At 48.4% G+C, this 26783-nt stretch overlaps 1 protein-coding gene across 1 annotated transcript in view; it reads right to left on the bottom strand.

Moving 5' to 3' along the window:
• Positions 1–26783, bottom strand: part of ARID1A (AT-rich interaction domain 1A) — a 1380737-nt gene that overhangs the window by 1069979 nt on the left and 283975 nt on the right. Inside the window, exons 2-3 of the mRNA XM_069622865.1 lie at positions 5311–5520; positions 4251–4706 (exon numbers count right to left, since the gene is read on the bottom strand). Coding sequence (XP_069478966.1) covers positions 4251–4706; positions 5311–5520 — 666 coding nt within the window. The remainder of the gene's footprint in view (positions 1–4250; positions 4707–5310; positions 5521–26783) is intronic.

The raw sequence follows: 26783 nt of genomic DNA, 5'->3' as shown, positions 1-26783 counted from the left end.
TCGTCGTCCCTTGGAGTCCAACTTCTTGCCCTCGCTGTCCGGCGGTGAAGTGGAAGTTGAAGCCGCCGCACCCGCTGCTTTCTTCTTGGCCGCTGCCGAGACGACAGAGTCCGGCGTGGGCTGGGCCCTGAGGCACAAGGGGGCGGCATCGGGGTCCCAGTACTACTTCTTGTACCTGTCCCTCTTGGTGGGTGTCGTGGAAGGGTTCTTGAGGATAGCCAGCCCCTCGTCCCAGAGGTCGTCGAGCAACAGCGCCGCGAGGACCGTCTTTCTCTTGGCCTCTCGTTGGTAAAGAAAACCTTCCTTTTTCTGTTCCTCAGGGCAGAGCTGGAAGAGCTCGGATGCCCTGGCTATCATGGCGTGAAAAGAGCCAATTTCGTCGGGCGGAGAGGCACGGGGGGGGGGGGGGGGGGGTGATGACCGGATGTCAGTTGTGTCATCGTCGCTGTCGTCGTTCGTCCGTCCCCGTATCCATTGCTGTATACTCCCTAGGGTCCAGCGAGGGGGACGAGGGGGTCCACAGGCCTCGCGGGCACAAAGGGCGGAGCGGGGTGGACTCTCCTCCGCTTGTTCGGAGGGCTTCCCGACGCGCCTGGTTCTGGATCCTCCGTCGGGGTCCGTGGTAACCTTGTCCTCATCTCAGTATATAACGATTGGATCGCCAACAAAATGGCCGCCGAGCTATCCTGGGGCTCGGGTAATGGCTGCGACGGACGGGATGGTTGCTCCACTGGGCCCTAATCGTTGCCATCTTCGATCAGATCAGCGGGAACCGTCCCCTGGGATCTAACCTTCTCGAACTTCTCGTTGAGGCCTATGAATCTCTCGTTGAGGCCTATTCTCCTCGGAGGCTGAATCCGAGTCCGTAATGGCCACTGCCCCCACCCCCTCTTTTTCCGCCGGGATCTTCACGGGGGTCTTAACGATGGTCTGGAAAGAGGATTACCTCTGCGGCGGCAGGGAACCTATGGGCCACACGGCCGCCTCCACTGGCGTAGCCTCTGCCGGCTTCGCCAGGGCCGCTGCAACAACCTCGATAGAGGCCTTTGCCGGGTGGATCAAGGCCCTCACCACCTTAGGTGCGTCCTGGGCCTTCGCTTTGGGGGGAGGGTCATCGCCTCGGCTCCCTTCGAGATCGACCGGGGCCTCTCCAGAAGCTTACCCGGGTTCTCGGACTTCCTCTTCCCCGAACCAGAGCGCTGGCTCGTGGTTGATCGTGCCGGGGAAGTCGCGCCCTGCCTGGCAGCCGAGGAGCCCGACCTTTCGGCGCTCCCGGTGCCCGCGGTGCTTGGCCTTCTGTTGGGCCCGCATCGCCAGGGCGCCCTCACAGGATTTAGAAAACCGCTCAGACTTTTTCTTCACCTTCTCACCTGCTGTGCCCTTCTCCAGCCAGGCGGCGAGGCGGGAACGACGATCTTGCTTGGTCCGTTCTGACAGGTTCTTGCAGAACGCAGTGTCCTTCTCCACGTGCGTCTGGCAGTAGAGACATCTCGAATGCTCGTCCTCCTTGAAAACATTTTGCAATCCGCATCCTGGGCAGCTCCTGAACAGCTTGGATCCGGGCGTCGAGCTTCCCTTGTCCTGTGCCATGTCCGTTGAGGTAGGCCACAGATCTTCTGGAATCCTCCAAGAAGCGTAACACGAAGAAAACTTCACCCTTGAGGGGCGTAGAAAAATTCCGAAACGGGTCCCCGTTATCAGAAGTAGAAAGGGTGGAGCTTGAGGCTCGATTAACCGAAAGAGAAAAATCTCCTGAAAAACGCAGTAAAAGCTCGAGAGCTAAACACGAGGACTCCCAACACTTGAACGTGCGGTAAAAATCTGAGGATGGCTCCCAGGGGACGGGCTTAGGTAGAGGGCAGTCATTGGCTGGGGGCAGTATGACCCAGAGATCAGTGATTGGTTACTACTAAGAAAGACAGATCAGAAACGAAACTGATACTGATATTTTTCTTAACCGAGGATTCCCGGCCTGACGGGGAATATTCATGAGCATGTGAATCCATGCCAGACCCCATGCTGGAGAATATCAGAAATACAGTGGAGCTTGGAAAGGGCATTGTCAGGATGGGAGTCAGCATGAGGGGGAGAGAAAGTGGCAGCGAAAGTCACAGCTAACACGTTTCATGGGCCGGATGACTGAGAAGGTAGGTGGCAGTGCTGGAGCTGGCTTGGCCTGCGGGGTAGAGCGGGAGAGATGGGAGGAAAGGAGAAAGTGGTCGCTCCAAGAGAGGGGTGGTGAGAAGATTAGAGAGGGGGAGGTCAGGGGAGATGAGAACATCTAGAGTATGCCCTGCAGAGTGAGTCGGGCCAGAGGAAAGAATAGAAAGAGTGGCAGAGGTCACGAAAGAGTCCAGAGGTGGGACAAGAAGTATCCAGGTGGATGTTGAGGTATCCCAAGAAGAGGAGTTGAGTGGTCGAGGACAGGAGGGAAGAGGAGAGTTGAGTTCCGCCCACTCAGAGGAAGGTGGTCAGTAGGTAGTAGCTGCTGTGAGACTGGCCAGGAGAGAGATAAAGCCTACAGACCAGACATTCAAAGGAGGTGAAGGCCTGGGTGGGAATGGTAGAGGCAGGAACCCACTTGGGGAAGAGCAAGGCTACACCCCCACTGATGCAGTTGGCTCTGGGCGCAAAGGGGCTCTTATAGCCAGCGGGGAGAAGAGTGTCAAAACACATAACAGAGCCAGCCGTGAACCATGTCTCCGTAAGACCAAGTTCATCAAGGTCATGCAGATATCAGAGGAGTGCTTGACAGCTGAGCGAGAGTTAAGCGTGGCAAGGTGGAGAAGGTTGCCGTCCTTGAGACTTCCGGGGAAGGGTACAAATCAGAGGTACTCCCTGTGGAGGTGTAGGAAGAGCCAGAGGGAGGGCAGAAGAGGAATGAGGAGAGGGCACAGTAGCTAAAGCAGAATAAGAGTGCAAGAGAGGTGGCGGAGGGTGGAGGCAAGGAAGCCGCAGAAGGGACAGAAGGGAAATTGATAAGGCATGGGAAACGTCAGTCAAAGAGGAGGTGGTTGGCCTGAGGGACTTGGACCAAGACGGTGCATTCTTCTAAACATTAATGATGACCTTAGAGGAGTGGAAGGAGACAAGGAGGGCCTCCCACCGGGTGCCACCATTAATGCGAGTGGAGGAGTAAGGCGAAAGCACAGAGACCATATGAAGAGTCCATAGGTCCGGTGTAGGAACAACAAAGAATGTCAGTGAGAGTCCGTCTGGAGGAAGCGCTGGTGTAGGTATCAGTGATAGGTAGGCCTAGGGTTGGAGAACAGGATATTCTTTTTGAACTTCTTCCTACCAGATTTAGCGAGAAGGAACGGATAGTCGATCGAGAAACAGTTGGAAATGATGGGAGCGACAGAGAGCACTATATCTATGGAGGGGAGGCAGGGGGAGAGGGGTAGGGAAGAGACAGAAGACGAGGGTGGGAAAGCAAACAGGGGAAGCACAGTGGTCACCGGGAACAGCACAAATTCGAAAGGTGGCAGGCAGATGGAAAAGCAGCGATTACAGGCACTCCACAATTCGAAAAGGTGGCTAGGCAGATGGAAAGAGGAAGCACTGTTTGGTGTGTGGGAGGTGAGGTAACGACTACCTACAAGTAACTGAAAAGTCAGGAAAAGTCCAACAGGCATCTGCACACGTAGGATTCTGGTCTCATCCCAGGACACAATGTAAGGGACGCCCCCAGGCACTCCAGAAAGCGGACAGGGGGCAGACATGGGCATTAGGAAGTGGGCCGACTAAAGCCTGCCGGTCTCTGATAGGATGCTTTATGCGATGAAATGACCAATAGGTGAGCACTTAAGCAGGGGTCACAACATGGTAAAATATGGCATCCATCTTCGAACTGCTGCAAAATGGTGATGGAAAAAGCCACACACAATACAGGACAGTTAACCTCAGGGCAACCAAGAGGTATTTGGCCCAGGAGGCACTGCAGGCAGCGCAGTAACTATTTTCTTCTCCAAATGAGGAAAAGGATGTAGCAGTAGATCCAAAAGTTAGATTCATACCTAAGGCACAATCAGGCTAAAAGTGGAATCTGGCACAATCTAGCTATCTTGCAAAATTAGGCTTGTCTGGTGCCATGAGGCTAGCTGGCGCCATCAGGCTAAATATGAAATGCTATCTGGCAATATATGAATGCGTTATCTATTGGAAAGTGCCTTACAGTGATCAAGCATACCACTTCCAGAAGCGATGTTTGGTTGAAGGGAGAGATCAGATTTTCAAGGGAAAAATTGTACCTGTGGGGGTGGAAAGCGCTGCTGCGAGTATGCAGACTGTTGCTGCTGAGGTGGCTGCGGAGCATATGACGACGGCTGTGGATGGGCTGAAGGAGCTGTTGGCGTTGGCTGCTGTTGCGAGTAAGGAGCCTGTGATTGTTGAGCATAGGGAGGCTGACTCTGTGGATGCTGCGACGTATGCTGCTGTGGAGGCTGCTGTGGTGGAGGTTGCTGCTGACCATATGGAGACGGAGATTGCTGGTGGGATGGTTGGGACTGCTGGGAGTAAGCTGGTTGTGTGGACTGTAGCGGTTGGGGTTGAGGTTGCTGTTGTGGGTAGGGAGACTGAGTGAGGACAGCTTGCGCTGGAGGCTGAGAGTATGGAGTCTGTTGCTGCTGAAGATGAGTACTCTGCTGGTTGTAGTATGGAGACTGGCCTTGTTGCCCATAAGCGCTCTGCTGTCCATAAGGAGGAATCTACACAAGAACAAAGACAGAAATCAGAAAACGTACTAAAGATCATATACGGTTTAAAAGAGGAAGGCTATTAACTACAGCGGTACTTGAGCAAGATACATAGGGGTATGTTTAGAAAAGCATCTCCTTATGGGATAGCTCTTGCATTAAAAGGGCCATGGGTAAGACAAGAGGCTTTCATTGTGATAATTCCAAGTATCGCTATCACACCAAACACATTGCCCAACAGTGTAAGAGCAGATTATTTATCAATGTTTGTAAATTCATGTTCAACAATTGGACATGCACAATGCCAAAACAAGATAGTCAGAAATCAGGAGGAAACAAACCTATCCAGCGCCATATAGTAGATTTCTCATCTATTAATTATCTGGCACTGGATGGGCTTGTTTCTACTGAGTTCTGAACATCTTGTTAAGGCACGGGGGAATGGTGGCAGTATGCGCAAACACAGTCTTCAAACACCCTGGAAGGTGAAGCTTAAAGTTCCTCCATCAGAGCTGGTACTGTTGCTTCTACCTACACTGAAGTATGGCTGGGTTGCAATTTCTGATAGTAGATCATTTTATGCTCCATCATTTTGTCCGTAATAACAGATGTTCACCTGTTGAGCGTATGGTACGTTCCCGATGGCACCCTGTGTTCTACCCTGCATCATGGGGTATCGCTGAGGCGTTTGAGGCCCATAGGCCTGTCCCGGGTAACCATGTCCCTGCTGCGGTACTGTGGGTGGGCCCTGCTGTTGCGAATATGGGTTACTCGCTCCATATGGCTGAGGTCTCATCTTCCCCATCTGGTCCATTGGACTGGATGACTGCATAAACAAAAAACAGTACATACGTTTCAAGAAATTTTGGTAGCAAAAATAAATATAAACATACAAGTTTGCATCATAAAAACATCTGCAGAACAAGACATACATGACGGGAAACGCACCTCAATTTCCAAAAGTCATGTGTCCTTAACATTTAGGACTGAACATGTGGTTTCTGTTCCCCATTAGCAGTGATGATCTGGCTTAAAATAACAGTTGCTTCAATTTACAGGCTGTTACTGTCTGATGTTACCACAGGAAATCAAGCTACATCTTACTGATGAAGCCCAACAAGACCGAGACCAATCTAGAACGTGGTCTTTTGCAAAGGGTGCAGACAAGCAAACACATGTAAGTGTGAAGGGGAAACACATTGCCAGTGAATTTGATTAATTCATCCATGATGATTGCATCCATCAATTCTGAAACCTTCTTTTGATCCCCTCCTCCCCCAGTAAAGGACACCAACAACTGTATTTATGCATTTTAACATTTACCTTTGCTGTTAAGTTACTTCAGCTGCACCCAGGAAAGGCCAAGTATAGATTAAAATGTTTAACCTTTTGCAGATAAAAGGCAGTTATTATAATTTAGGAAATGCAATGAATATGCACAATGAGCCGTCAGAGAGGAATGATCCAAACAATGGTAAACCTTCAAAGTGCTCTAGATTAAACACAATTTCACTATGATACCAGACAAAGGCTGAGAATTTGTGTTCAATCCAGAGGTCCACAATATGCATATAAGGTGTTAAATGTTACAGGTATTTGTACCGCGTACCGTCACCAACAGAGTTGGTCCCCAGCTGCTCTGACGGATCTGCAAACGAGAAGGCGGGATGGGTTAGTAGGGTGAAGAGGGAAAGTAGGATACTGAGAGGAGTGGTGTTCTGATGGCAGCTTGATCTCGGTATACACTGTGCGCTGAGCTTTGGTGAGAGTATAGGAGCGATGTCAGTCCTTGTGTGCTGTTGGTGCAGCTTGTGTTGTTGATGTGGTGAAGTGTAGGCGGCTTGACTTGCAAGAGGTGGTTGTGTGAGTTTGAGTGCGTTAAGTATGCAGAAAGTTTGAGCTTTTTGGTTAGTGTGTTAAGTTTTGCAGCCAATCTTCACAGTTTGGCTGAATGCCTAGATTTTGGAAATCCCTCATGGTACAAAAATGGTTAGATTTGAAAATCCTGCATAGTGCGATTGAGACCTACGCCTAACAGAACAATGGAGTATAGTACCATACACAGCTAGATTTGAGAGATAATTGAACAATTCAGTTCCAGAACGCAGCTAGATCTCAGAGTCCTGTGCTGTGGGAGGAAGGCCTACAATTGAGGTTTCAGCGCTGACGACTCCCTGTTGTATTCCAAGTACAGTGTTGTATTCTAATGAACTATGTATAGTGAGATTGGAGTATCTGTTCTCCTCCTTGGGTGTCGGAGCTGGAGTTGTGTGTGCGGAATATACCCAAAATGCAGAACATAGTATGTGGGGAAAAATGTAATGCTTGTAATATCTTGGATTACAGTGTTCCAATATGCACAGTCGGGCATGAGAAAAATCTCACTTCTCATAGCTTTAATCAAAATAACAAATACTAGTGTGGCTATAGCACCTTGATTGAGTGACTGCACACAATAAATCCCTCTATTCAGATATTCCACCTACCATCTTTAAGCATGCATAGATACGTCACATACGCACATTTAGGTTCATAAGAGGCCACTTGGCTTTAGGTAGGGAAAACACACATTTTCGAAGTAATAGAAAGAACCATAGGGAGATTTAGGGATCTGGTCAAGATTAAACCGTTTTGGTCCAGTAGGGCAGTAAAAAAGGAAGATTCAGATTGCCTATTGCGGTAAAACCATGATGGCACTCATTGCCTTGGACATGGTGCACGTCTGGAAGGGCGAAAGATTCCAGAGGTCCATGGTTTGTGGGAAATGTGCGATTTGCGGGAAGATTTTGCACATGTCCAGACACTAAGAAAGTTCTAGTGCTTCCAACCAAGGCACATTTCTAGCATGCCAGAACACTGAAAAGGCCTTGATAAAACGAGCAGTCGCCGTGATCAAGCCACTTCTCAAAAAATCATGCCCCAAGGTTGATAACAAATGCAAAGAAAGAAACTAACTAGCAACAATGCCTACATCTAGTTCTAGTATCTTTCATAGATTCAAATGCTTTGAATGTTCCTGGCCATCAAGCTGAGAATTTGCTGTAATCATTTAGTAGCAGTTAAAACAAAACTGCCATCCCAATGAATAGCCATTCCATCTCAATCAGGGTCATTAATCCCTTAACCATTAAGGGGGCAAGTCCTAACTCTTCCTCCACCGGAGGCCAACCTCAGTTTCCAGAAGCACAAAGCACCTAAAGCAATCTATGGGACCAAACAGGGGAGTCATGCAGGTAGCTTGTGGGTCTATTAAAGATGCAAACAGACAAATTAGAGTTACAGATAAGTGAGTGGTTTCTTCTACAGAAATTGATCTTTCATAGATTCACAGTTTTTAATACATTTGTGCATGCAGTTGCACCAAATTAACAAATGAAAGGGGGTGTTCATGCTCATCCGAGATCACCAATCTGGAAGAAATCGCCTCTTCCCAACAACACCAGGGACAATATTGGAGACCAACCACTGATGGACTAGGTGATCAGGTGACACAAGCACGTTTCATCCTTTCTGAATTTCCTAGGGGCATCCAGACAGGGACGTCCCAGTAAAGGGAGAAACAGAAAAGGGTGAAGACCAGCCACTGACCAGCCTCTTAGACTGAGCCTTTGCCTTTCTCTGTGTTGCACTAGTGAGTATGCGAAGCTTCCCAATTACTGTACGCTCTCCACACTGTGCTACTCACCTATAGTGCGTTAACTTTGGCTCCTCCTTCTACTACTACTACTACACTCTCTCTATGCCTTCTCCAATCATGCTACAACTTCCTCCTTTCCTATCCAGATTATAAAACTCACAACTCTAAACTCCCACTACTCCATCTCTCTTCCACCTCCTTCCAACAAAGCAGACTAAATATACCGCCCAACACATATTCGCCTCAACTTTCTTCCTCCGAGACTCAATTTCATTACTCTTCCTTACCTCATCAACTGAATATTGCACGCTGGAATGCTCTGTATGCAACAAAACTTTGTTTAATCACAGACTACAACTCCAGCTCTCCTCCCCTAGACGACCTTGCTATCACAGTAACCTGGATTCCTCCCTCGGACAGCCCTACACAACTCCAAACTATCCTTTATTCACTCTCCTCAACTGACTGGAGGTGTTGAGACACCTACTCTTCCCACCTCAGTGCCTCACAAATCTCCAATGCCACGTCCTTTCCTACCTCTTTTGAATTCACTATATCTACTATTGCTCTGCCTCACTCTGTTCGCCATCTATCGCCCTCCTGGTCCCATTGGACCAATCTATGGTGATCAGTCAACCCCTTGATTCTCTTTCCACTAATCATCTCATTCTCTTGCTTTCAAGCTTTCCTCTCCAACCGCTTCTCGTAAATCTGAACTTCAGTCTTTTCTTAGTGATCACGCTCTCTACTCTATCCATAGCCCATCAACCCTCACAGGAGGTAACTCTTTGGATCACTTATTTATCTCAGCCACTAATACTATTGTAACACCATCCAAATCTGACCAATCAATTGTTTCCAGCCTCTGGCCTTTCCAGACTTGCTTCACCCATTACTAAAAAGAAATTTAAACATTTCTAAATTACTCCCCGACCTACAGTTTTCACTCTTCTCCTTCACACCCGAAGCTTCTTCCACCAACACTGCATTCTCCAGATTCAAATCCCTACTACATGACCAATTCTCACTTCCCACCGATGACTTGTAAGACCCCCCCCAGTCTCAGCATCCTCAGCCATGGGTCACTATGCATACGCTCTCTATGCACAGACATGTGTCGGCTGCTGCACAAAAGGCTGTGTTCCCACTCACATGAGGACCTGCAACTCTATCTCTCTGCCCCAAACTCTCAAGTCCACTCTTGTTAAAGAAAAAAAGGAATTCTACCTAACCCTCATTGCCCCTCACTCCAACCATCCTCATCACCTACAGGGCAAACTAAACTCGATCCTTACTTCTCCAGAGTCAATAGCTATCAACTCCACTCTCACAGCCAATGAACTAGCTGAATACTTTGCTGTAAACTATTTCCAAAATGAGACTCTCCCGACCTTCCTTACACTCCCCTCAGCCTACTCTACCATCTTCCTCTGCCTCCATCTCCCACTTCAGGCCACATTAATACTGACAAACTGCCATCTCTACTGATGAAAGCTAACCCCTCTTGCTCCTCCTAGTTAAGCCTATTGCCCCTTTAGTGGCCTGTCATGATGCCTACCCCCGGGCATCAGGACCAAGGCCCTCAGCTCCGGGAACAGGCATCCAGACATTTGTTTAAACCTCAGCAGCCCCGGCTAGGGGCTGTCTGGGTTCAGTCCTGCCACCTTAGGCGCCAGGCTCATCATAGAAATCAGTCCTGGCGCCATAGGCGCCAGGCTCATAGACTTTACTTACCTGATGCAGACCATGCTGCAAAAGAGTCCAAGCCTACATGAGGCCTGGATGGGACTATTTTGTTACAGGGACTATTTTTTACTCTGGCGTGGCTCTAGGGAACTTCTTACCTGGAACTACTTTGGAGGCTATTTAAACCACACCCGAACAGCAGCACATGCTTCGCGTTATTCTGCATCCAGCAGCGTGACGCTCACCGTGCCTGCAGCCAGCATCCAGTCTTCTGCCACGCCCGCATGCCTGCAGCCAACATCCAGTCTTCTGCCGCGCCCGCCTCAAATCCGGAGCTCCTAGAATAAAGAAGAAAAGGACAAGGTTAGAAAAAAAGCTTATTTCAAATTCCTCACCTAATTCCGGAACCATTTCATCTCCGGACCTGGAAAGTATATCAGTCCTGCACGCATCGCTTCGCCAGGTCCAGCACGGCGCCATACTCACCAGTTCACACAGCATCTTTCAATCCGGCACTGTCTCCATCATTTCTTCGCCGTAATCCGGCTCCTAGGGGACACAAGAAAAAACAAGGTGAGCCAAGGGAATCAACAAATACAACCGCTTACCACCATAGACTTACCGGCGGTATTGTTCCATAACTCTCCACATTTTCATATGCCGCATCTGTAAAGAGGGAGAAAAACAACACGTTAACGCATGCAATAGTTACCGGACAGCGTTGGGTAACAGACTCTTAACTGAACGCCAGCAGCAGCTACGAGACCTTCTCACGAACTCAGTTGCAAGTTAAGGAAGGGGACAAGAGTGAACATCGGGCACATTGAACTCTTAACTTGATACTTACCAATCCCGCCAGGGACTTCAGAGTCAATACTTACCGGAACTCTCCCAACGCTTCAAACCAGTGAAGTAACTGGTATCTGCGCGCCCCTGCAAGACACGCAGGATGGAGAGCTCATCTTTTACGAACATAAGGTGAGGTTACTAAGGGGATATCGGAGGTGATTAGTGGGGGAGAGCGAGAGCAGTTGGGAGGCCATCACTAAAAGCCACAGGTGGTTAATCCCGGTCTCCACTTGCAGGAAAACACTTCTTCGGGTCCAGCAGACAAGACGAGGCGGGCCAGTCCAGACAGTCATCTCTGCACTACGCATCACATTGAAGGAGACCACAGCTGTCTGGGTCCGATCGACACCCCTGTGGGGTCCAGGTGAGCGTAACAGGCCTCTTACTTCACTACGGACAAACCCGGCCTTTTCTACCGAAGGTGACGACCGAATTCCATTTTAATCAGTCGATCTCCCTACCAGTCTTTTTTCTGAACCCTGCCTCTGAGGCTGAGAAGGTTCTGTACTGTCTTGATGTCCGAAGAGCTCTTAAGTTCTACCTCGACAGGACTTCTGAGCTTAGGAGTTCTTCTCAACTTTGTGACCTTCGGTAACCCTCAGGGCAAGTAGGCGTCTAAGGCAACTATTTCTCGGTGGATTGCTGCCTGCATCGCAGAGTTTTTCACCGTCCAAGGGCTGAAACCTCCTAAGGGTATTCATGCACACCTGGTGCACGGTAAGGCTGCCGCGGTTGTCTTTCAGAAATATGTCCCCTGGGACTCCATCGCTAGGGCAGCTACTTGGGCCTCCCCATCTGCTTTCTGTAAGCATTATTGTCTCAACATGAGCTCAAGAGCTGACGCTGAGTTTTGTCAGGCTGTGCTGAAGAACCTGTTTCAGTAAGGGGTATTTCCATCCACCCATAGTTCCTGTAAGGAGTGCTTGGGAATCTCCCATAAGTATGGAGGAAAGGGGAGGGATGTAGGAGTATAACCAGGTTACTCACCGTAGTGACCATCTTACTCCTAGTCCGTAGTTCCCTTTCCTCCATACGCCCACCCACCGTCCCCTCTAATAAGGTTCCTCTGTTATTGCTAATGGTCTCTGACCTGGCGATAGAAAAGGACTGATGGGCGATATGCGGGGCGGAGCAAAGGAGGGCAGGGTTACAGCCGCGCATAAGAGAGGAAGGACACATTTTTGGAAAAATTTGGATGCTTTTACAAAGTGCTCCGGTCCCGTCCCACAGGACGGAGAGATGTCCCACAAGTATGGAGGAAAGGGGACGGGACGTAGGAGTACAGAAGTGCTATTCTTCCCTGCCAAAATCTCTCATCTCTTCCTCTGCCTATCCAGTTCCCACCCAACACTCTTTCTATACTATTCTTCAGCTAGAAACTACGGCGTCATCTTTCACTATTCTCACACCTTCTGTACTTTCATCTCCAAAACTGCAACATCAGCGCACATCAGCGTCCTAAATATTAGGAAAACCAGGCACCTCCTTCCTTTGAACACTGCCAAGCATCTCTTAACTTGACTAGACTACTGTGCCAGCATCCTCTTTGGTCTCTCCAACTATGCTTTCTGTCCTCTCGACAAGATTATTAACTTCACTACCAGGACTCTTTGAAATCCTTCACTTCAAACCTACTTCCACGTACCGTCACCAGGCTGGATGGCTGACTATGCAAAAGAGTGCCAGATATAAAAGGTCTTCTCCGGGTTCACAAATCTATCCATGGTAAGGCACTGCTGTACCTATTCAACTCTACAAGCCATCCCATAACTTCTGCTCTGCCTCCTCGACTACCCTTGTGGCTCATCCTCCCTGTGCTTCCACTCACTTCCGCTCTTTCCCTCCACTTGCATTTAATTCTCTTCTCCCGGACATCCAAGAAACAGTCCACAAAGATGTGTTCAAAATCAAACTAAAAGCCTACCTCCTCGCCTCAGAGTTAACCTCTTAACCCACCCCTCATCTGCCTGCCAGCTAACATGTTTCCCTCACCTCTAACCTGCCTCTGTGCCTCACTTCATCCGCCTCCACTCACTATTTCCCCAGCAAATATAATTTCTTATCCATTGTTTGCTCTTTTGTGATCCAAAGAGCATTATTCCTCCTGTATGTAAATAAATAACCTTGGTTAAAGAGGTTCAGCATCACTGCCCAACCCTCACGTCTCTTCATGCTTGATCGTCCATGTGGTAGAGCCCGTTGAGGCTATGTAGTACTCAACACAGAAATGGCCCACCCTTGGAAGACCTTGGGGAGCAATTCCTGCCATTATTACAGCCATGAAAGACATGGTTCTTGGTGAATAGGTATGAAAAATCCAACCAAGGGGCAGATTGAGATTATTGTGATATAAGCCAATTGTTATTATGGCCAATACCTAACCAGTCCTTGCTTGTAAACTACTATACCATGGTTTGCAAACAGTTCTGTCAATGAAATATTTCAGAGTGTGCTTGACATCCAAGATATGTGACCAGTCTGCTGATGGTTGGTCTTCGGTGAGCGCTGCATCTACCCTGTGGGCAATTCCTTAAATGTGGCGGAGCAGAGCTCAGAGACCTCATGCGGGTGTCGGAACCTTCTGAGCAGAAGAACTGAAAGTTAGGTGCCCGTCACAGAGGCCCAAAATGGCAGATGTATCCGTGGAGGGAGACGGAGTTAACGACCAGAGACATGAGGACCGTCTCTCTGCACGTCTGAGGATCGGAGCAGCAGCAGCACAAAACCGGTGGAGCGAATGGAGTGCACGGTCCCCCGGAGACAAGTAGACCGCCGGGGGAACGTGGAGCGGGAGGCAAGGGCGCTCGAAAGCAGCAAGGAGGCAGTGTGCTACAACCAGGGAGAGAGAGTGCGGAGGAACCAGTGTTTGGTTTAGCTTTCGGCCCGGCGGCCCAAGTCTTAGCTTGACGAACCATGCCTGCCAGTGGTAACCCAAACGGGCAAACACTCCATACACACAGCGGAGGCAGGAACATACGAAGGAAGACATGGGGGAGGAGACGCGAGCCATACTGAGCAGGGAGGCAGCCCTCCAAAGGCTTCTTTAGGCATGAGAAGTGGGGCCCTCGGACAGTATTGAAGGCACACAGCCTGGAGCACCTAGAGGGATCAGTAGAACCAGAGTCTTTGGCAGCATCTACAGGTGGGAATAGAAAACCCTAGCCACTTCACAGCAGGGCCTTGATTCTTGGGGAAACAAGGTCCTATTGCGGCGATAGTGAGAACCTGGCTTTGAGTGCCCTCCCTCGCAGGAAAGGTATGCACAAGCTGCACAAGGGCTTGGGCGATAGAAGAGCGGAGATGGGACATGGTGAACTGCCAGAAGAAGAGGTTCAGGGAATGCCTGGAGAAGGTGCAACTCATGGGAGATGAAGGAGAGCCATGGCTGAACAACAACCAGCTAAACAGAAGGGGCCCCTCTATGGAGACATTAAGACCATGATGAAGGAGCAGGAAGCCTCAGGGACAGCCAAAAACAGACTGTGGGCCCAATCCATGCACCCCCAGACCCGCTATTGGAATTGGAGGAGCCGCATATGAGGAGATCAGATCTTCAGGAGATGTTGGCAGAGATCGAAAAAAAAGATCCAAAAAAAAAAAAGTGCAGCAAGTCTGAACACATCGATCTCTGATCACAATAAACATGTCCTGGTGGTAGAGAAACGGCCTTTTGAAAGCAGGATGAATTAGCCATGCGAGTTGACAGAGGGGAGCAACAACTGGAGGTGGTCACGAGTAGGCAAGAAGATGCCAGAAATAAATCCCAGAGAAAAAACAGACTGCAAGGGATTCCTAAGGCGTTTTCAGACTCTAAGGTGAGCGATTATGCACTGGCCCTTTAAGCATTTACTGAACGCCTCGGCAGACTAAGGCATAATCTTGGATCGGACCATCGAGTTTATACCCATCAGCAGAGTTAGAAACTGATCACTGACATGCTCATAAGGGTCAATTCTTTACAAACAAAAGAAAAGATCGTGAGGGCAGCAAGAACACGCGAGGATCCGCAACTCACCTTTTCTTCTGTTTCAGGACCTCACTCAAGCAACTACTGAAAAGGAAGTGTCTCCAAAGGGTAGCCAGCTGTCTTCAGCCCAAGGAGATCGGCTACAGATTGACATTTCAAATAAGATCCAAGGCAAAGCATACAATGTCTCGAAGGAAGAGGAAATAGTTGACATAATTGAAAGTGAATAAGCTCTGGCCCCGTAATATCCTTTAAATGTCGGAGCTGAGATTATAGAAAAACCGCCAGAGGAAGCTGCGACTGCTGCGAGTGCCCCAGCCGGAGCGGGCCTCAATCCATTCATAGGAAGAGAACAGAACGATCTCCAACACCAGACTTGTCACGAAACTCATTGACCGGACTGCATACTCCCTGCTCAACTCCTTTGTTGAATCCAAATGTCTCTTCGACCCCGCACAATCAGGCTTCAGACCGTGACATGGTACTGAAACCATTCTGATCTCAATCTGGGATGATCTCAAGGTCACTGCAGACTCTGAAAGCTGCTCTGTAACGATTCTCCTCCATCTCTGCCGCCTTTGACACGGTTAACCACTCATTCCTCCTTGACCGCATTCACTCCCTAAGAATCCGTGGCACTGCTCTCAATTGGATTGCCTCCTTCCTCAGCAACAGGAAACAAATAAACCTTCTCCCCTTTTGTCTCAGCTGCTTGCTCAATGAACACTGGAGTACCCCAAGGTGCATGCATATCTGCTCTCCTGTTCAACCTCTATATGACCACTCTACCAGGCATCCCTCTCCAGTCAGATTATTAACGTGTGAAAATGCCGTCACTACCACCTCAAACTTCTCAGATGCATTTTTCCCTACCTCTCCTATCCGAACAGACTTGTTGCAGTTATGTCGATTGTGATGTTGAGACTGGACTATGCCAACTCCCTGTACCTAGGAGCTCCTGCGTACCAACAACAAACTCCAAAGAGCCCAAAACACTGCCGCAAAACTGCTCCTCGCCCTGGTTCATAGAGACCACATCTCGCCAGCTCTCCGAACCCTCTACTGGCTCCCAGTCAGATGAAGTGCCACCTTCAAAACCCTTTGCATCACTCAACGTGCTGTGCACAAGACCGGCCTAATGTACCTTCATGAAAAGATAAAACTACCTCCCATCTCACCCTAAGAACAAGCACTGTCCTAGTGATTGCAACCTCCAACGCCGTCAGGATCTGAGGATCTGCCTTCTCGACCTTGGCCCAAACTCTGTGGAACTCACTCCCCCCCACATACTCGACACTCAAAGCTATATGACCTTCTGCAAAGCTCCAAAAACGTGGCTCGTTCCATAATGCCAACCACGATCATCTGAGGCGACTGAGCCTTGCAACCCGATGACAAATACTCCACAAGATCCCAAGCAATGACGCCACTGATTACGCTTATTAAGTCACTATTAAGCAAACGCACATTTGAAATCCAGAATAGCAAACTCCTTAGATCATAACTCCACCCAAACACTCACCTCCCATATCACTAGGCTTACTCTCTACTCTACACCAACATACAATTAGAGCACAGCTACACCCCTCGATCAATTTAGCTGCTCACATACGAAAATTACCCCATGAACATTGCATCACTCTAATAAAACGCAGCTACATCCCATCACAAACCGGCACAGCTGCACACATAAGCGTCCTACACAGGCCGAACGCAGCCAGAACCCAGTCTTGGTGTCCACCCGCCAGACTGCACACATCCAACCAATGACAATATCACTACGCCTAATGCTAGGATGCAGCAACCATCAGGCAATTCTATCAGCTGCATACATAACTGGTGCACCTAAGCACCCTACGACACCTTACTCTGAGCTGACCTGGACTGCGGTCCCCGAGGGCGTTCAACCTACCAGCGCTTCGAGGTCATAACAAAGACATTTAAATAGCGCTCTATATGCCAAATAACGTAACAGAACAGACTACTTATTGATCTGACGGGGCACCAGCCTGGTCCGGCCCAACAAGGACACCCAAGAGTGCTGGAGGCGAAGTTACCTCACATTGCGGCGTGGTCTGCCTCAAAGGGGGGAGGAGCAGTGAAAGCCAGCAGAAAGCAAACTGACCCTGGCAGGCGGCAAATTCTAATGTGGGCACTTCTAGCCTGTGAATACACATGCCCATTGGAAGCCCAGATGACCCCGGGAGAAGTGGAAAGGGACACGGGAGGGACGCTGTGGAAGGCACTCCCGCAGCTGTGACTGCTACTCTCAACGGTAGCATCCAGCTCCATTGTACAGATCCTACACCTGCTCCCTTCCCTGCTAAACGTGGGACCGCTGTCCACTAGGGCTATGGAAATGATAACCTACAAAGGTGTGGGGGGCCACACTGCGAACTGAGCCACTACCATCTCCCCTTATTTGATGCGACATACAGACCACCACCCCCCGCACGCCAGGCGGTATAAGACTGTGCCTGATGACGCCGACCGCCATAGACCATTAACACGAATTTGATCGGCCTCCATACCAACTTATAACATCCACACCCCCTATAGTGCACTACAAATCCAGAACCTAGTGGGGCACTAGTGAGTTATAACCCAACAATAAAAAGCGCATGAGAGCAGTATCTTTAGGAGGCAACAGACTGAATTCAGACTCACCTGATAAGACAGAAAGAAACATCCTAGTACCACCAACCTCAAACTTAGTGATACCACCGGATCCAGGGGCACAAGATAGCAACATATTGGACAGCACCTTGTTGCAATAAGAAATTTAGCAATCCACGCAGAGAGGATCCGAGACTCGAAAGGTACTATGACCAAAGGGGCTGTGAAGAAAAAACGCCCAATGGATTCGTTTTCCAGTGCCCAAATAGTGTCCCCACAACCCGTAAACCAGATGCAGGGAGAGAGCCCCAGCGCTGTATCCAGGGAGGCACACGAAGATCAGCGGATGATTGCAATGCAGAGTGGCTTCATGTCCATTAATGTTAAGCTGGACGACATTGTGGCAACAATTGGGTCCCTGAAATCCAAACTGGAGGAGACGGCCCGTATTAATGAAGCAGAAACTAGAATCTGCTAGGTGAAGGACACAGTGGGCCGTCATGATCGTGGCATTGCAGAACTTGGACCAAACTCACTGAAGTACGTGGCAAGTGTGATCGAGTTGCACTCGGGACGGAACATACGTATAGTTGACATACCCGAGGCGGCATGCAAAAGGACCCATGGAGCAGTTTATCGAAAGTCTTAGAACCATGTTTGATGTATATATATGATATATTTTATTTATATCGCGCTCATACACAAGCGTTTCGCAGCGCGACCAAGCAAAGGGAGGGGAACAGGGGTGAACAAAAAACAATGATCTTACTAGGCCCAGTGAAATTGAGAACGCGCAATTGCATGGGAGAGGGAGAATGAGGAAAGTGCATGGAGGGGGGAGGAGGTGGACAGTGCAGAACAGAGGAGAGAACAGAATAAATAAGTAGAATAAAGTCGATAAAACAGTGGTAGTGCATTCAGCAAGTGCTAGGTTGTAGGGTAGATCTGATAAGCGCAGAAGTGGGTGGGGGGCTGTATGGGTACAGATACAGACCCCAGTGCAAGGAATGGCCCGGAGGCAGTGCAGGGGGGTGGCAGGGTGAGCAGGTACCTGGGCCCGAAGGACTGAAGGTGGTCAGGTGCACGGTGCTGAGAGAGAAAACAGATCGGCTGGGGAGAAGAGGGGCAAAGGCAGAAGCGAAGAGGGAGGTCTTGAGGTACTTCCGGAACCAGAGATGATTCTCCTTAAGTTTGAAGGTGGCAGGGAAGCTGTTCCAAAGGGAGGACCCAACCGAAGAGAGATCAACCCCCAGCTTGTTTCTTTGAAAAACGACTGACCCTAAGGGAGAGAGAAGTCCAGGGCCGTACATGGCACAGGTCAGTTCTTTTGCATGCCCTAACTGCACAACGAGCTGCTGATCGCCTTTCACCAACGACACCTGCAAACCCATTCACATGCATATGGGGCCCCGGCATCTATACTGTGGCAAGACTCCGGTAAACAATGCCCTACTCCTATTGATTTAATGTACGTTGCTCGGGTTACCAGTCATTTGGTCGGAAAAAAAAGGTCGACAGGACAAATGGTCGACACCATTTGGTCGATTTTTTTTTTCTATTTTCACTTTTATTTTTTATTTTTTTTGGGGGTGGGGGGGGTCTCCCCAACCCCCTTTTTTTCCCCTAAACGAAAACCTAAAAAAAAATATATATATATATATATAAAATTTCGACCAAATGGTGTCGACCATTTGTCCGGTCGACCTTTTTCTTTCGACCAAATGACTGGACACCCGTTGCTCGACTAGCCATTCCGGCATTTGTCATCTGAATTGTCAAACCATTTCAGAACTCACAGTCCCCAGCATAACCGTCGTACATACTACCACGTAGTACTATACTGACCAATGTTACCTGTCTCCAAGTAGCCGTATGCATATGATGAAGTACACAGGAAATGCCTTACAACGGCTTGCTGATACCCACATTGTGACTGACCGAACTATCATTAATACAGTCAAACAATTGCCTACAAGTACAATGTACAATGATGCACCTCATAATATATTCATGTCTCATTAAATAGACTACATTCTACCCGGTTGCATTCCTTGTAAAAATTATCTTGTTCTCCGTATAAAGCGAACTGGCCTACCTATTGTGCCAATCAGAACTAGCCAAATACGTTCTCTTGTACATTGCACTAGCCTATAGGACTAACGCGATTTAGCCTTGCTCCTAGTACCTTTTGTAACTCGAAATAACGTACCTTGTTGCCACTAGTATTGATCCAGCCCATGTCACATACTTAACATATTGTATCTGTATGTCAGTATATCGAATTGTATTAAGTGTACAACCTAAGGTGATTGATTTAGCCTATCTCACTGCACCTCCTGCAATTTATTTAGCCTTGATCTTAGCACCATTTGCGTTGCGAAATAGCCCGCCTTGATACCACCATTATCGATACAGAATATGTTGCATACTTGAAACACATTTGTAGGTCAATTTATTTCCTACAATTGGACTTGTAATGTATTCACGCAAACTGAACCATTACTGCATTAGTCTACTCTAGGACATTTACAGTGAAACTAGCTTCCCTGGTCGTTCCACCACTATATTAGTACTTCTAGTATCTTAGCATAAACTGAATAAGCACCCTTTATATGAATTAGCACATCTCTACGCTATGTTAATCAGTGCACTTGGTACTATGTTATAGTATTATAAGTCTGTATTACAAATATGATTTATGCCTTAGAATTTTCCCTATATATCCTCACTATCCATAGCCTCAGCAAGCATAGACAGAACCTTTCTAACGCCTCACTACCTCTCGGCTCCTAACATGTCACAGACTACCCAGAAATGTACCCAATCACCGACCATCATTAATAATGAGGCATGTCCTCAGCAGGCCTTCACCTACAACACCTTACCATGTAACGCTATCGCTAGAAATGAAAGCCTTCGCTATAGACTTGCTAAAATATTTGAACCTCGAGCTAGAACAAGACCCTCTACTAATGACAGGAAGGTTATTTCCCCACCCCCCCCCCCCACAACCCGCCCCCCCTCTCTGACTAAAACTTCTAACAATAACCTTAAAAGGCCACACTGCCATTTGAAGGTACACATGCCCAGTACTCATTCCACTTCTAAGACCCTCAGGAACCGCAAACAATGCTACATCGACTAGCCCTTTCCTCAAAGGAGCATTAATTAATGCCAGATCGTTGGTTGCACAGGCTACCGAGATAGCAGACCTTATCTTGATCGATAACGTTGATTTTCTGGCCATCTCCAAATCCTGGCTTCACAATGCTGCAGGCCCTGCCCTTATGTTAGCTATCCCAAATGGTTACACTATACTAAAATCTGATTGAAGTGAAGCACGCGGAGGAGGTATAGCCCTTATTGTCAAAGCTAACCTTTCCATTAGATTAGCTCCATCCCCCGACATCAAATCATGTGAAAGTCTTACAGCTAAGTTGTTCATCAACAATTCTCAGACACTTACTATCCATTTGATATACCAACCTCCAGGCCCAATGGGAACTTTTGGGATGAGTTTTTAAATTATTCGACAGGATGGTAGATAGGTCTTCAAGTCATCCTACTAGGGGACTTCAACTTCGGCTTTAATGACCCTAAAGATTCACACGCAACTAGCATGGCTAATATTCTGACTGACCTTGGCCTCACCCAAAGAGTGACCCCACCCCACACAAAGGAAGAATACTGGATTGGGAGGCAGATTAAAATTACAACGCCTCCATTTCATCGATCTCTCCCCAAATTTGGACTGACCACTACCTCGTGACATTCTCACTAGCTATAGAATACCCGACCACTACTCCCAATCAGTTGGCTCCGCCTACATTTAGAAGAAATAAAAAGATCACTCCAGACAACCTTCTCCCCTTAATTCTCCCTAAACCTAACTCGCTGCCAGATACCATGGCTCCAGATGCCTTGGTGAATGAGTACAACAAAATCATGTCGTCCTCTCTCGACATAATCGCACCCTTCAAAATGAGGCAAGGTAAGCCCAAAGCCCACCTTAATTCGTGGTACACACCACACTTAAAAACACTACGTATAGAAATGTGAGGTATTCTGGAGATTACTACCATTGGATGAGCATAAAACAAACCTCAGTAACATAACTGCTCTACAAAAGTGAAATATTACTGGCCAAACGTGAAACCTATAATACTAGAATATCTCAAGCTAATTCCAGTACTAAAGAGCTGTTCACAATCCTGAAGGAATTAGAAACTCCCATCCCAGTACCAGACAACTGTGTAAAAGATAAATCTTGGTGCTCCAATATACAGCAAGTGCTCGCCAATAAAGTATCAATGCTACAAGTTAAAATTGCCCAAAAAAAAGCATCACTTACTATAAATCCCCCCTCATAAAAGTTCCGACAAACCTGCTAATAAAAAGACTTAACCAACCCCCCGTAGCCCCCAGATTCAAGTTCTCCGAGGTTTCTATCATTCGGACCGAAAAAACTATTTTAATCGCTCAAACCCTCTAATTGTAAGAGTGATCAATGCCCAGCACAAGTAAGGACGCAGCTAGAGACCTGGCTCTGTTCATCTCGAACCTTATTAAAGCATCCTTCTCCACTGGCTCTATACCAACCAACCTTAAAGAATCCTGGGTGCTACCCTTGCTCAAAAAACAGACGTTAGACCCTTATTTTGCCCCTTACTATTACCACTCACGATAGAACTCCTGGCCCATAGGAATGCGCAATCCACATGGAGGAATACATACAGCAGGGCCCCCCCCAGATAGTTTCTCTATATGCAGACGACACACTGCTATATTTATGAAACCCTGAACAAAACCTTAAGCCGGTGATGGAGAAAGTGGCCAAATTCACGACATACCCGGGAGACAAAATAAATAACGCAAAATCTGAATTATTCCAGTTGACGGAGTACAAAACTGAACATACGGATCTAATGGGATTTAAATGAGTCTCAACTAGCCTTAAATACTTTGGTGTGATAATCTCCTGTGAACAGACACTATATGAAGACAACCACGAAACCTACCTTAATGCCTTAGTGACTAAATTGTCAACATGGACTAGACTCCCGTTATCCCTATATGGTAGGATACCCTTGCTGAAAATGATAGTGGTGCCTAAATTACTATACTGTGATCCCGATATGGTCCAGACGCACATTCTTCACTAGACTCAGATCATGGTAGAGTGGCATGCCCAGGATGGGGACGGAATGACGGAACCATATGAACGGGGGTGGGGGGATTGGCTGCCCCAGACTTTGAGTTCTATTACATACTAGCACAGGCACAATATGTTGGGCACTGGTATGCACAGACCCGGAGCCCAACCCCACCTAGCATTGGAACGATACGGTGCAGCCTCCCCCCCAGATCTCAGAGCAGTAATCCTGGAAGACACGGACGAGGATTCATGTGCATGTGACCCGGTGCTGACAACTGATAATGCGTGGGCATGGGTGTTCAAACGCCTGAACATATACCATACAGCGGCAAGAACTATGGAATTGCCCATGGCTCCCCCAAACGTATGATCCTGACATACGGAGGGCCCGAGACCCTGAGGGGTTACTTATTTCCGGGAGGAACATTCGTGACCCAAGAGGAGTTCACAGGGAAAGTGGGGAACAGCCCCATTAGGCTGTTGCAATACTTTCGTATGAGGGCGGAAGATGGCCCACATTCTCGCAGGAACTGGAGTCCGATATATGCATAGATGCTATAATAGCAGACGAGATACAGAGGTGACTGATCTCCAAACTTTATAAGATAATACAGACCGGTCAGGCACAACAGAACAAAGCAATGGTTACATGGGCAAGAGATGTAGCAGTGAACAATGATGAAACAAAATGGCAAAAATGTTGTTTATTGACCAGGGAAGTTTCGCTAAACGCACGCCTGCAAATAACAGTTTAAAGTACTGAACCGATTGCACTATACACCTGCGAGAATCTTGCAGTTCTTCCCTGGTTCATCAGACAAATGTATGAAATGTGGAAGCGAGGGAAGAGACTGGAATTGCCCAATGATAACAATTCTGGCGGGAGGTGGTGGAGATACTACATGATCTGACTGGAATTCCTCTGGTACTCTTAACATTGAAATATTTACTGGGAAACCTAGGCAAAGTATGGGACACATTTAGAAACTGCCTTAATAATCAGAAAATGTATAAAGATATAAAGCAGAAATTAGATTATTAAGTGTAAACTATATCAAAGAAGGCATTTCATTTGTGATAGAACTCTGTGGACTTAGTGTCCGATGTAACCTGATGACTAAATAAAGTTTAAAAAAAAGAAACTGAACCCCATAATCTGCTGAGGTCTCGCCAGACAGATTCCTATTAGTGGGTATTGTATTTACCGAAAAAGGAGGGATGAAGTACTGGTCCTAGCAGGAGACGTCGGGGCACTCGCACCGTAGCCATTGCCTGAATGAATGTGACTGATGAGCTGATTTGGAAGGATTGGGCCCAATGATTTTGAGGGTCAAGGGCAGGAACTGGGAGAAGGGTTTCAACAAAGATTATAGTTTATCCAAAACCGGTGCTTGTATCAGGTTGGAGTTGCATTCAGTCACAGGAGGGGCAGGAGAGGGGGCAATCGGAAAATGACCCCATGAAACTCGGGACACAGTTCACATCCTGGAGGGGATCGATGTGCTTTGAACTGTTGGGGATTTGGGTTTCATGCAAAGATGGAGGTGTGAGGAGGGGGCAGTGGGGGGGGTGTTCTATGTTCGCTTTTATATATGGCATGATGACCAATTCATGGGTTGCGGAAAGGAAGATGGGGTTAGGAGAATAACCAGGTTACTCACCGTAGTGACCACCCTTCTCCTAGTCCATAGGACATAGTCCCCTTTCCTCCATACTTATGGACATTCCTCCGTCCTGTGGGACGGGACCGCAGCGCTTTGTAAAAGCATCCAAAATTTTCAAACATTTCTAGTCCTTCCTCTCGTTCTACGTGGGGCCCGGCACGTGGCCGTAACCCCGCCCATCTCAGCTCCACCCGCACACCGCCCACCAGTCCTTTTCTATCGCCAGGTCAGAGGCCTTTTACCAATAACAGAGGAGCCTTATTAGAGGGGACGGCAGGCGGGCGTATGGAGGAAAGGGGACTATGGACTAGGAGTAAGGTGGTCACTACGGTGAGTAACCTGGTTAGACTCCTACGTCACGTCCCCTTTCCTCCATATTTATGGGAGATTACCAAGCACTCCTTACCGGAACTATGGGTGAATGGAAAAAAACCCTTACTGAAACAGGTTCTTCAGCAAAGCCTGACCAAACTGAACATCAGCTCTTGAACTCTGGTCTAGACAATGTTTACAAAAAGCTGATGGGGAGGCCCAAGTAGCTGCCTTTGCGATAGTCTCCCAGGGGACATATTTCTGAAGGGCAACTGCGGCTGCCTTGCCCCGCACCAGGTGTGTATGAATACCTTTAGGAGGCTTCAACCCTTGAACGGTGTAAGACTCCGTAATGCAGGCCGCGATCCATCGGGAGATGGTTGCCTTAGAGGCCTGCTTACCTTGTGGATTACCAAAGGTGACGAACAGTTGAGAAGAGCTCCTAAATTCGGAAGTTCTGTCAAGATAGAACGTAAGAGCCCTTCTAACATCCAGACAGTGTATAACCTTTTCCACCTCTGAAGCAGGGTTCGGGAAAAAGACCGGCAGGGAAATAGACTGGTTTAGATGGAAGAAAGCAGGGTTTGTCCGTAGGACCACCTTATCCTTGTGAAAAGCCAAGAAGGGATGTTCCACCGACAAAGCTTGGCGCTCACTCACACGCCTTGCCGAAGTGACGGCCACAAAAAAGGACAACTTCCATGACAGGTGCGTGAGGTCCACCGTAGACATTGGTTTGAAAGGCTTATGGCACAACGCTGTCACGACGACATTTAGATCCCACACCTGGTGCGGACTGCGAATCGGAGGATAAAGGCGTGTCAAGCCTGCAAAATGTCTCTTAACCACTGGATTAGACTGAGTGTAAGACCATTGGTCCGTAAATAGGTAGGCGGACACCACCGAAAGATAAGTTCTACATGACAGAACGTGAACTCCCAACTCTGACACGGTATTGTCCTTTGTATCCTACTTAGCAATCATAGCCCGCCTTGGGTCCAACTGCTTGTTTAAACACCAATGACAGAACCTAAGCCATTTGCTTCTGTACTGGCACCTAGTCGAAGGTTTTCAGGGTGCTTGGATAATGTGCATGTTATCCGCAGACAGGCTAAGATGTTCTAAAGACCTGAACTCGGGCACCATGCCGCCAAGCTGAGTGATTGTGGGGAGGGGTGCCACAGTTGTTCCCCCCCCTAGTGAAGAATTTGGGGGTCACCAGTAGCCTGATCGGCGGATACACTGACAGGTGTTAAAGTTCTGAGAACCAAAACCTGGCTGGCCACCACGGGGCTATGAGCAGACGAGAACAGTTCACTGAGTTATTCGATTCGCAAATCCTCCGATGACCTAGAGGCAGAGGCGGGAAGGCATAAGCTCTCATATTGTACCATGGAATTTCGAGAGCATTCCCCAGAGGTGGCTCCCAGTCCGTTTCTGGAGGCATAAAGGGGAAGCTTCTCGTTTGCGGCTGTAGCGAAGAGGTCCACCTCCGGAGTGCCCCAGCGCAGGAAAACCCATGAGAGGACCTCCGCCTTCAGTTCCCAGTCGTAGCGGACTATAGTCCGCCGACTGAGGGCATCTGCTGTGACATTCAGCTGGCCCGGAATGTATACTGCAAGTAGCCAGACACCATGCTGAACCGCCCACTCCCAAATCTGGATGGACAGCTCCATGAGCAGGGGAGACCAGGTGCCCCCTTGGTTGTTGATGTAAAACATTGACACCACATTGTCCGTGCGAATCCGGACCACCTTGTTGGCTACGATCGGTCTGAACGCCTTCAACGCTAGAAAAATCGCCAAGAGCTCCCGATGACTTGTAGAGGAGCTTGTCCTGGGGCAACCAAAGATCCAAGACCTAAAAAAGATCCAACGTTGCACCCCACCCCAGAAGGGAGGAGTCTGTCGTGACTGTTATCGTCAGCCTGGGTCCTGAAACCCCGCCCCCACAGACAGGTTGCTGAGAGACGACCAACAGTCCAGGTCCGCTCTCACGGAAGCTGGAATAGTTATCAACTTTGTCCGGATCCACAGCCTGAAGCCAAGAGCTCCGAAGAGCCATCTGAGTCCGCCTCATCTTGAGGTAAGCAAGAGGAAGCGCCAAAACGCATGAGGCCATGAGGTCCAGAAGCCTCTGAAAACACCAGGCCGACATGTTCTCCGACTGCGCAAACATCTGACACGTGGCCAACAGATCTGCT

This window comes from Ambystoma mexicanum, chromosome 11, assembly GCF_040938575.1.
Source record: "Ambystoma mexicanum isolate Mex_15411 chromosome 11, UKY_AmexF1_1, whole genome shotgun sequence".
Taxonomy (NCBI): domain Eukaryota; kingdom Metazoa; phylum Chordata; class Amphibia; order Caudata; family Ambystomatidae; genus Ambystoma; species Ambystoma mexicanum.
The sequence above is the reverse complement of the archived record's forward strand: the minus strand, read 5'-3'. Positions and strand labels throughout refer to the sequence as shown.